The sequence below is a fragment of the Manihot esculenta genome, chromosome 13 (genome assembly GCF_001659605.2).
Source record: "Manihot esculenta cultivar AM560-2 chromosome 13, M.esculenta_v8, whole genome shotgun sequence".
Lineage (NCBI taxonomy): Eukaryota > Viridiplantae > Streptophyta > Magnoliopsida > Malpighiales > Euphorbiaceae > Manihot > Manihot esculenta.
Genome location: NC_035173.2, coordinates 14,826,017 through 14,838,200, shown reverse-complemented (window position 1 = coordinate 14,838,200; position 12,184 = coordinate 14,826,017). Strand labels below are relative to the sequence as shown.

General features: G+C 38.4%; 1 protein-coding gene and 1 non-coding gene across 3 annotated transcripts; both read left to right on the top strand.

Moving 5' to 3' along the window:
* The first annotated feature begins 626 nt into the window (after window positions 1-626).
* Window positions 627-775, top strand: LOC122721663. Its single transcript, XR_006348367.1, has one exon. It is a non-coding gene; the product is annotated as a small nucleolar RNA snoR145 (small nucleolar RNA).
* Window positions 776-3,412: 2,637 nt separating this feature from the next.
* Window positions 3,413-4,719, top strand: LOC110629333 (50S ribosomal protein 5 alpha, chloroplastic). 2 transcript variants are annotated; one of them, XM_021776247.2, is made up of 3 exons: window positions 3,413-3,574; window positions 3,931-4,297; window positions 4,444-4,719. In XM_021776247.2, exons 1-2 carry the CDS (start codon window positions 3,481-3,483, stop codon window positions 4,272-4,274), a joined length of 438 nt encoding a protein of 145 aa, XP_021631939.1. In that variant the 5' UTR covers window positions 3,413-3,480; the 3' UTR covers window positions 4,275-4,297; window positions 4,444-4,719. The 2 variants fall into 2 exon arrangements, with proteins under 2 accessions (XP_021631939.1, XP_021631941.1); XM_021776249.2 differs by having other exon boundaries at window positions 4,426-4,719.
* The last annotated feature ends 7,465 nt before the right edge of the window (window positions 4,720-12,184 follow it).

The window sequence follows — 12,184 nt, the reverse complement described above, 5'->3', positions numbered from 1 at the left end:
TTTGCCAAACAGCCCAGCAAAACGTTAAACCAACGGTCGTCAATAACCATATGGGTTTTGGGGCCCATACGAAGAGGCTGATAACTTGATGGACTTAGCCACGAGAAATATTGGCCCAGCTTCAGCAACTCCCTCTATAAAAGACAACCATACCGTTCTTCCTATATTCACTGCTTTAGGACATAGCCCAGCGCTAGCATCTAGGGTTACGCCGCTTATCCGCCTCTTATACGCCGCTTCCGGCGGCTTTGTCGTAAGAGATAAAAAGAATGGAAGAGATGCGATGACGATAATAGAGTTGAGAAATCTCATTATCGATTGTGTGATGGTTTCATAACCATACCGCAAGATGAATCTCTAGTTCTGGTTCGTATTCACTGAGCGTCTTCTTCTATGTCTTCTTCTTCTTCTTTTTCTTTTCTCTTCAATAATTTTCCATTAGAGAGGAAACGAGGGGACCTATGGAGGGGGTGCAATGAGAAATGCACTCTTATCCAAGTTTACCTTCGAAGATCGGTGTCGATGGAGGATCTGGTGAGCTGTGATCTCTTTGAAATGATTGGTTCTTAGATCCGATTTGTCGTACACATAGAATGTGTATATTTTATGAAATATAGTAATTTTATGAGCGAAGGTCCCAGCAGAGAGGTAAGAGACTCTGAATTGAGGCCTCTCGAACTATAATACAAACCTTCGCAGATTAATTTGCCGAATCGTAGGATGCCCAGAATTATTTTCCATTTCTGTTGCATCTGGAACCCTCGGCTATATCTATACTTGAATGTTTAACTCCTCTTATTTTCATTTGTTCTCGAGTATAGGTTGCTCATATATGCCTTTCAAAATCTTTCGAATTTGCTTCGTTAATTCGACAAGATGATTTGCCATCTTCTCTTTCATGTTTTGATTGAATTGATGAGGTATGGCATGTATTTTAAGGCCTAACCAGACCTTTCTTGTCCACAAGCCTTGTTTAACAACGGTGATTTGGGCAGATATTTTAATGAATGACAGTTAAAATGATGTAGGTCACACCTTTAAATTTATATTATTAAATTTTTATTCGAAATTATGTTTAAGTGTTGGTGGATCAGAAACTTTCTCAGAAATTCCTGAATCAAATTTTAGCCGGCTCTAATGGATAATCCTCTGTTTTCTCGCGGAACAAAGTAAAAGATTATACATGTATAGTTAAGGGATTTGGAGTATCAAGATTTACATAAATTTAGAAGTTAATAAGGAAATGAACTCCATTGCTAGAGAAAATTCATAATTCAGAGCAACAATTCATCATATTAGTCCTTCGTGGGGAATGGATCCAAATAGCAACTACTTGAGGACATGAGATGATTGAGGGTCTCTTTGTTACCGCAGAAATTGCAGTAACGGCGCGATACGTTTTCAGCGCTGATAATGGTAGCCTCTATACGAAGATTCTAGGTTGATTTTTGAATGTGAATGTTAGGGCCTGGCTTGCCATGTAATGACTGGTAATTTGAGAGTTGGATATGGCGAGGTAATTTGTAACTCTATCCGAATACTGATAATTATCCTCGAAGGGACTCGATAGGTCATTCCTAGGCTACGAGCTAATGGGGATGCCAAGGATGTGCTTAGCGTCGTCCTAAATTAAGTCTGCTTTCAGCCTATGAATATTAACAAGCATGAGATGATGGATGGAAAATTTGAGACACCTTAACAACTCTCGAGAAAGAGAGAGGGGGAGAAACGCAGAGAGGGAGAGAAAGGGAGAGATATACCCTGAGCAAGTCGTCCAAGTGCGTGCTATGAACAAGTTCCCCAAATAAAAACACGATAAATGTATTGCCTCTTTGCAAGAAAATATGAGGCTGCCTTTGTCTTAAAACCTCCAAAAATCGCCTATCCTCTTCTAAAATGGAGCTCCTTTCGTCACTCCTACGGCACCTGCATCCTCTGCTGGCCAACTCTTTTCTTTCAAAGTTTCTTTTCATTTTCAAGAGGATGAATGAGAGAACAAGGGAGATAGGCGTATTTATTTGTGGATGATTATTAAGGAGTGACATTGCCAGCAATGAGGTTGAGTAGCCTATGTGAGCTTGACATGAAATATATTCAAAGGAATGGCTGAACTCATGGGTTCTTTCTTACTCATTCAACGGAAGGTGAACGGAAATTAAGGAGTTTGTTGAACCAAAAATTTTATCGAGAGCATAAGTCAACTTTTTAAAATTTATCAAGAGTTAAAAAAATGTCATTTGCTTATATCATACAACTTTCAAATAATTTAAATGTGTATTATATATATAATATAATTTGTAATAATAATTAAGTTTAAAATGTAAATGACATTTCAAATATGACTTTTTCATGAAAAAATTATATAAATCATCCGTAATAAATTGAATTAAATTAGAATTGAAGAATCGAAAATATCGAAAATTCAAAATAACAAAGAGCCGAACCCACACAGTATCAAATTTTGATTTGATTTTAATTTCTAAGTAAACTTTTAATTGAAATCAAAACCAGAATTGTACACTCCAAAATAAAGCAACCAAATAATCTTTTCCTTGTGAATGAAAGATATAATGAAGATAATTCATATTTGTTTGTCTCAATAAGTTTAAGTCTACATCTATATTTTTTAATATAAATGGCAACCGATTGCCAATTTTTAGGCATCCCACCTTGCTAAACTTAATAGGATTAATTTAGATAATATATAATAAACTTGAAACGGATTTAAATTTAAAATTTAATTCTCTATTATTTTTTAAAAAACATTAATTTTTTAAAATGAAAATCATTAATAAAATTATTAATTAAAATATATAAAATTAAAACGATTCAAATATTATTTAAATAATTTAATCATATTTGAAACCGGTTCAAATAGTTTTAGAAAAATTTTAATAAATAATATTAGGAAGTTTAATTGAGTTTGAAGTTTGAGTAGGGTGATTTTTGCAGATATTTTATCTATTTATATCTCTATTTTTTATTGAGAATTAAATAAGTCAATTTTAATTATTTAGATTATACTTACAACTTTAAATTTATAGTTATGTATATCTTAAAATTATAAATATTAATAATAAAATATTATTTTCATAATTTTAATGTTTTAAATATTGAAACTTATATACTATTTTAATAAAAATAAAAATAAAAAATTATAAGAAATCAAGAATAGCAACCCAAAAATTACTTGAAAATTAATATTTTAATATGTAGAATATATTTTACTTTAAATCTTAAATTATGAGATTATTTGTCTAAAAAATTTTATTTCACCTCATAAAAAGTATAAGAACATATTTCTAACTTATTTCCATTATAAAAAAACAGGACAGGGCTATAATTTATCAAAATTACTACTGTGGATGGGCTTTGGCCCAAAATAATCTGTGGATAAGCTTTGTTCCCCATCAAAATGTGAAGATCCTATATCCCTCTAAGCTGAGAGTGGGGAGGGAGAGAAACAGACACGAAAGAAGAATGGCTGTCCTTACCATAATCTCTCCCCCTCCATTGCTGCCTTCACTTTGTGCTTCATTACCTTTATCAACGAAGGCCATTTCTACTTCTCCAGGTATCTCTATTTTCTCCTTTGCTTAAAACCTGTGCTTTTGGGAAATAATAAGATTTTTAAGAGTAGAAAAAAGAGAGAAACGTCATAACCCATTTGACATATTGATCGAAAACCATAAACCCATTTGTTATATTGATCGCATTTTCACTTAGTATTGCTGGTTTTGGTTCAAACAATGTACAATCTGTGGTTGCTGCTTTATGGAAAACCTGTAATTTCAATTGCTGTTTTCTGTAACCCCCCTTTTTGGGTTCTTTTTGAAGCACAAAATAAGTCTCCCGTTCTGCATTTCCCACCGTTGTATCCACCTGTAAAAACCCATTTATGGATTACAGATTTTGTTTTTCAATTTTTAGTTTCCAGGTTGCACTTGAAATCCGTCTCTCTGCTCTCGAAGTCCTTCGTTGGAATTTCCTTTTCGACTGTGAGAAAGGGTACGGTGACTGTGAAGGCATCGACGGATATTAAGGGGACGGGTTCTGATGCTGGGGAGTCTGTGTCAGAAAGTGATGATGAAGAGAATTTGCTATCGGAGAAAATTCCTCTTGATGCAAAGCTACAACAGAAGCTTGAGCAGAAGTTGAGGATGAAATTGGCAAAGAAGATAAGGCTTCGCAGAAAGAAACTTGTTCGGAAGCGAAGGATGAGGAAAAAGGGACAATGGCCACCTTCAAAGGCAAACAAGTTGAAGAATGTTTGATATTGAATCCTCTTATCTTTTAGGTATATTGCTGGCCTTCTGGGACCTTATTCCATGTATTTTGGTTATGCAGCTTTTGGTGTGATTTTGTTGATGAATGTTCTAAGTTCTCACATTTTCCTGAAGTTATAGTCTATATAATAAAACTTAGGTTTTTTTGCTCATATAGGGAGACAACTGAAACTCAGGAGATTCCTGAAGCTCTGCGAGTTTAAGGTGGACTTTCCCTGGAAAATTGCAGACTAAGTGCTTGGATGTAGTGAGAATCAAGTGGATTGAGTTAGATCAGGAACTATAAAGTTAGAATCGGCAGGTGGTACGTTATATCCCTGAAACAACTGGTGCTAAATCATGTAAAAGAAAGATTTGTAATTGGCTGATATACATCTAAGGACAATAGTCAATGTTGCTTGATGGGTTCAAATGGAACCGACGGTTGATTGTAGATGTGGATAAGTTAGATTTTAGTTGGTAGATTGATAAAAGGGAAACAGTCTATACATTTTTGAAATTAGAAGATGAAAATGCTGACAGCTAAAATTAGAAATATAGAAGAAAAAGAAAATGACAGAAGATTTATGTGGGTTGCTATGGGATTTTACATCTACAAACACACAACCTCAAATGACTATATCTTTATTTAATAGTATTCTATTCCTCAGAATACATAGGCATTTTCATATTTATAATGGAAGACCCAAGCCATATATGGCATCATAATTGATATCATACATTAAAGGGTTCTTCAACTAATTAGGATCATAAAAAATATATAAACTTTCCATAACACTAGCCTTGAGTTGGAGCATGGAATCTCATCATTTCCAACTTGGACATTTGAACAAGAGAATGTGAGAAGTTCCTTGACAATAAGATTATTGAAAGAGAGGAGAGTGAATTACGGTGCTTGGGGAAACAATGAATTGCTAACAGAACTAGTAGAACCTTGATGGTCTTTAGCAAATGCATTTTAGGGATTATATACATGAAATTAACAATGTCTGGTGCTTGTTGGGCGCATGTTTGAAAATCAAAATTTCAAACTTTCTATGAACTTTTGCTCTGTCCTTGATGCACTTTGTGCTATTTTCTTGTTTTTGGTTCCTTAAGAATACGAGTATTGAAAGAGAGGAGAGGGAAAATATGGAGCTTGGGGAAAGGATGAACTGCTAGCAAAACTAGTAGAAGATTTATGGTCTGGGATTACATGGATGAAATTGACCACCTCTAAGGCTTATTGAGAACATTTATGAAAACTATATTTCAAACTTTTTATATGAAACCATGGTCGGTCCTTGATGCACTTTGTTGTATTTTCTTCTTGTTCTCAACTCATGTTAGGGTTTTGTCCTTAACAGAAGATTGCACTCAGTAGAAGAAGATTAGAGAAGAAGAGAAGAATTGAGATAGATTAGAGATAGAATTTAGGAAGAAGAGAGGAGAGAATGAGAAATTTAGGAGAGGGAAAGTAGAGATATTATTGGATATACTTGAATGCCTTTACTCGTGAGTCCTTTTACAAATTATAGCAGTACTCCCCTTATTGTAACATACTCTTAACAACCTTAAGATTCTTCCCTCTAAAGCCAGCTGGCACAACTGAAACTCCCTCCAAAACTAACTGATTACAGCTTTATCTTTATTCTTACATCTCTTCCTATAGAAGCTTCAAGTAGAGATTTACACTAAAGTTTGATTCTAGATATATTAATTCCATAATTTCTGGACTGCACAAATTGTCAATAAACTTAAAGGTTCGATTGCTCATAGAATTGATGATTAATAATATATATTAAGAGAGCTGGGAAATTTATGCAATGACCAATACTTTGGTGCTCAGGGATTCTGATAATAATCAAGGGACCTGGGGTTGCTGTCTAGGTAAGTAGATACAGCGTAATTCATGATGATAAATCTTAGATAGGAAGTTGATGCAACTTCCAAATTTTTTTGTAGTGTTGTCTAGATGGTTTTAAGAATCTCAACTTTTACATTGAAGCCTTTTTTCTTATTCATCTTCTGAGTCCAAATCCTCAGACTCAAGTATAGTTTTGGAGGCCAAAATTCCTCCAATTTTGCCTCTCGAGTTGCCGGTGTTTATGCTTAGATTCTTTATTTAGAATTTCCTGTACTGTTCATAATTACTTGCCCAACGGAATATTTGGGTTAGGACCTCCCATCCTGTTATCATAAAAATGAGGTTAAACTACAAATATTTAATCTAATATCATTAATCGATAATCACAGCAACACCAACACATCAAACATGGCAACTCAATATCGTGATTTAATGAATGGGCTACTTATTTTATTCCAGAGGTAAAACAATCATTACACAATTGTAGCAACGATCCTCTCAAAACTTATAGACTGGGGGATGATCTACAAGGAGTGGAGGCACTATTTAGGATCTCTGTAGGCCTACGATGGTTAGCTGGGCTCAGTCCTCACTGGTGGCCAACTAGTTACTCCCCCTAAAGAGTCTTAAAAACAAATAGGCTTGTTGCAGAAGGAGATATCAACATGTTTCATATGACACCCCCAAAATAAATACATGGAAAGGAATTACAACAAATTGTCTCGACTCTTATCTTTCCACTAATTTATCCCAATATTACTTACTGGGAATTCCAATGTTGGAAAATTATACTTTTGGTCCCTGGAAACTCTATGATTGTGACACTCTCCCACTTAAACGGTCGACGTCCTCGTCGACTGAGCTTGTTGGGGTTCTTCAATCTTCAAGTTCGACGCTTTTATGCCTTCTCGTACTGTGACTTGATCCCAATCTTGCTTGATTAAATTGTTGGATCGTCGTAGTTTTTGGTATGAAGTCATTCAGCTATTGGTGTCTCGCTCAATTGATCCTTGTGGGCTTCTAGCTCCTATTGATGATGAAACTACGAAAGCTCTATCTCTGGTTGGTAAATGTTTCGCCCTTGATTCCTTAATCTGCTGAAGATATCGTAAGAAGTTGTCACTTTACTCCTCTGCACGAACTTACTGCCTGAACTCATTGATCATTGGTTCTTTTCTCCTTAACTTGTCTCACCATTGCTTGTCTTTAAATGTTGACCTTACTCTGTGCCTCAATAATCTATCCCCCGGCATAACCTATGCCACATGACATCATGATTCACCTGTAATAGTCTCACAAGAAAGGTTAGTACTAACCAAGTTAGATTCAAATACTAATTAATATAGCAAGTCATATAAAACAAAACACAGTATGAATCAACAAGTGTGCCAACAGCACTTGACCATTAAGACTTGAACTGCCTTTTACCTCTCTCCTCGACACAACACAACCTTATCCCACATGTAGCGAAGCTCAGCGGATCCTCCTATGAAAATGATGTCCCCACTTTCAAAAGAACTCACTCAACACTCTCCTCCTCCTTTGTACGTCTTACAGTCCTCCCCTTCGTAAGCTCTACCATTTTGCACACTTTATCTCCTTTCTCTTTATCTAGGAATTAGTTTACCCAAATGTCACTTCAGCATAACTCACCAAATTGATTTGCCTCATCGCTTGCCTTGAGCAATCTGTACTTCTTGACCTATCTCAGTCCTCCACATTGTCCCACGTGCAAGACTTTTATTTGGCTATAAGGTCTCTTTCTCCTGTTCAACCACACAGTTAAGACAGGAAACACAAGAAAAGTTATGCCCATTTGATGCGAGTGTTCCCTCTCATTAAGTTTTCATTACACATCACCCTTTTCTCATGTAAAGTGTGAGCATTCTTTATCCACAGGATTTTACACTTCCCTTCTTCGAACAGATTTAGCTTTATAGTTTGACCACATAAATGTTATTCTCTATATGTCTGCACAGTCACAATCCTCAATAATGTTAATAAATAAGTTCATATTGAAGAGAAAATTATTTACCTCCAACCCGCGACAAGGATTGAGGTTTTGAGATTCCACCCTTGCCTACTTCATAGGCATTAGCACGTAATTCATGCCATTGATGATTGCTCATCTGGTTCACTTTCAAAGTACTGCTCATTGTCCCTCCTATGTCATACCTAATATTTTTGCACCATTCCTATATATAAAATAAAAAACAACCTGAAAGGCATCTGCCTCAATTCCGTCTCAACAGGCCTCTTGCCTCAATTCTGTTTCAGGAGACCTTTTGCCTCTATTTTGTCTCAAGATGCCTCTTGCCTCAACCATTCCTGTCAAACTACATGAGAGGCCTCTGCCTCAATTCTGTCTCAGGAGGCCTCTGCCTCAATTTTGTCTCAGGAGGCCTCTTGCCTCAATTTTGTCTCAGGAGGCCTCTTGCCTCAATTTTGAGGGAAATGAACTCAGGACTCTTAGATGGCCTCAAGCTCTATTGGCTCATCCTCCCCCTGATCACTATACCTCGAGGTCATTACTCTCTCTCTCCAAAAATCACTAAAAGGGAGTATGTAGCACCTAGTCATTACCCCTCTCTCAATAGTGCCCTTAGTAGAGCGTGCAACACCTTTGATTAACATGGCCACTATAGCCAGAATGTATACGCTTTTTGTCTTCTCTGCCTCACACCTATTCGTGCTACTCCTTGTAGCTTTTCAATTAGGAAGTCACTGCCTCCCCTTTCATCATTTTACTCTCAAGATTACCGCTTTTCAATTAGGAAGTCACTGCCTCCCCTTTCATCATTTTACTCTTAAGATCACCCCACCAGATGTCACTCGCATACAAAGAGGTTTTTAGGTGGGCTCAATCTCTCTATAATTTGGCTATCACCACCAACAATGTTCATTTTCCCTCTCTAGTGCCTCAAGGCACTCATAAACGGAGTCAATCTCCAACACTATCTCCTCTTGAATGGCATAGACATTCAACATGGCCGCAAGGTTCTCAACCCTTCTCTTAAAGGCATCCATGCGTGCCAAACTTCGTCATGCTTCTATACTTCCGCTTTCCAAGTTACTCAATTGGGCACTACGAGAACGTTTCGGGAGTGGGGAGGCCTCAAGCTCTATTAGCCTACCCTTTTCCCGAAACCACTCACTAGGATTTTTGGTGGCCTTATTCTCTATTGGCACACCCTCACCTTTGCTCTTCTCAATCGGGCACTACGAGAATGTTTCAGGCGTTGGGAGGCCTTAAGCTCTATTGGCCTACCCTTTCCCCGAAACCACTTACTAGGATTTTGGGTGGCCTCATTCTCTATTAGCACACCTTCACCTCTACTCTTTTTGGCGGGATCTTGGATGGCCTCAAGCTCTCTTGGCGCATCCCCACCCCCCACTCCTCTTGGCGATATTTTGGATGGCCTCAGGCTCTCCTGGCACATCCTCACCCCCATTTCTCCTAATAGGATATTGGGTGGCCTCAAGCTCTTTTGGCATACCCTCACTTCCACATAATCTGCATTCTTATTTTCTAGCGTCTCAATGCGCATAACTCATTGCTCAAAAGCAGGGGACCTCCCCTCTTGGGTTGGGCATTCATTTGCCCCATTCAACAACTCTTCAACCCTTTTCTCTAAGGCACCCACTCGTGAGTTTCTTTTCATCCTCTCTTCATATTACTCGTAGATCTTTCTTGCTCTGATACCAATTGTCACGGTTTCAGATTTTGACCCTGACTTGAAACCATGCGGCACCTAGTTTGAACTCCTTTCGAGCCAAGTTAGCCAATAAATTCAGGCGTATACCTGCACAACGAAATATTTGGATTAGGACCTCCCGTCCTGTTATCACAAAAATGGGGTTAAACCATAAATATTCAATCTAATATCATCAACCGATAATCATAGCAACACCAGCATATCAAACATGACAACTTAACACCGTGATTTAATGAATGGGCTACCTATTTTATTCCAGGGGAAAAACAGTCATTATACAATTATAGCAACGATGCTCTCACAACTTGTAGATAGGGGATGATTTACGAGTGGAGGCACTATCTAGGATCTCCGTAGGCCTACGATGGCTAGCTGGACCCAGTCCTCATTGATGGCCAACTAGCCACTCCCCTCTAAAGAGCCTTAGAAACAAATAGGCGTGTTCCAGGAGGAGATATCAACATGTCTCATATGACACCCCCAAAATAAATACATGGAAACGAATTACAACAAATTGTCTGACCCTTATCTTCCCACTAATTTATACTAATTTATCCCAATATTACTTCCTGGGAATTTCAATGTTGGAAAATTACACTTTTGGTCCCTGAAAACTCTATGATTGTGACACTATACGCCTAACAAAATCTTCTAACTTGATTCTCTTGAAAAGAAAAAAAAAACTTTATCTGCTTCCCAAGATACTTGGCATTTGAGTGATACTGCAATGTAATATCTTAGCAAAATGACCATTCATAGGATTTGCAAGCAAACTAGCCACCGGGATATTGGGCATGTGCTTTAGCATCACAAACCATTTGCAAGCTTTTCCAACACCTCCGCTGCCGAAGCCATACCTTTCAAGTTCCTGATGTGCTTGTTGAACTCCTGCTGGAGGACAACAACGTGAGCTAAGACCTCATCATGTTGGGCCCTGATCTCATCACGTTAACGGAAGGACTCCTTTAAAGAGGACAGCTGTGCTAAGGCCTCGTCTCGCTGAGACTTATCTGCAAAAACTCATTGGGAGGCTTGGGAAATCTCCTCTCTCATCTCCTTTAGTTGCTTGGTGAGGTCTTCAATAACCCCTTGGAACTCAATGATCTATCTACGGGCCTCACTAGTGGCAACGATGTTCTCATTTCGGTGCTTTTCAGCAATGCGCTGCTCCACCGAGCTTTGAAAAGACCAGTTTCGAACATCAATCTCTAGGAATACTCTGAAGATCTACCACAGAAAAACAAAGTTAAAAAGCTAAAGAAGTTAGAAATACCATTGAGAATAGTAGATGGCTTACCATGAGGAACATCTCCCTCAAGCTGTCCCTAAGGTCATCTAGAGAGCAAGTGTTGAACACTGCCATTGCTTAGTGGAGCAGGCAAGGTGGCTGATAAGGGCAAAAAAATAGGAATTCGAGGTATCCGGAATCCCTCCAAACATCTTCTCACAAAGTATCTTAGCTGCCGAAGCCGACAAAGACTCACGAGTCACCTCGGTAGCATTCAAGAGCTCATTATCTGGAGTTGATGATAGCTGCTCCATGACCTTCTTCCCCTTATCAGCAGAGAGAGAAGGGGTTGTCCTCGTAGGCTCTATAGCACGAGCCTGTTTGGCAGCCCTACCTTCAGTAGTAGGCTCTGAAGTTCGGGCCCGCTTATTGGCTGCCCCTCCGATCACTATGGCCCCATAGCTTGGAGAGGTGGGGCATCCAAAGGGGCAACTCTAGTGCCCTCCTTCGAATTGCTCTCTGTAGACTCGTTGAATGCAATGGGCTCCTTGAAAGCTGATTTAGGAGCAGTCGGAGTCTTGGCTGGAGCCAGTGCTTTGGCAAGAATGGACGTCTTTGAGGCAGTAGACCGAGAAGCCCCTGCTGCAGGAACCAATGCTAAAGTAGGGGTAAGGGCAATAGAATGGTTTGAAGCTGCTGGATCCATCGCCTGAAAGACCTCCCGGATTACGCCAGCAACCATCTTATTAGCCTTAAAGACTGCCAAGGTCGCCCTCATGCTTTTCCGAGATAAAGAAAAATTCTTCGGGAGTTTGATGTTATACATAGGAACAACAGAAGCTAAAAAAAGATGTCAATTTAGTTAGAACTCAAAACAACAAAAAGAAAACACAACAATGAAGAAAAACAGAAAAATAATAATACCAGCTTCCTAATAGTCGCGAAGGCTAGACATGAACATGCACTTATCGATATCATATTTCTTCCTTACAGAGGTCAGTCGAAGAAGGCAGACTTGGTTCAATAGGGTCAACTTGGAAAAGTTGTTGCAGCCCTGAGGGACTTCCCCTCAAGAGAGATCAACATCCCACTTGATCCTAGAGCTCTC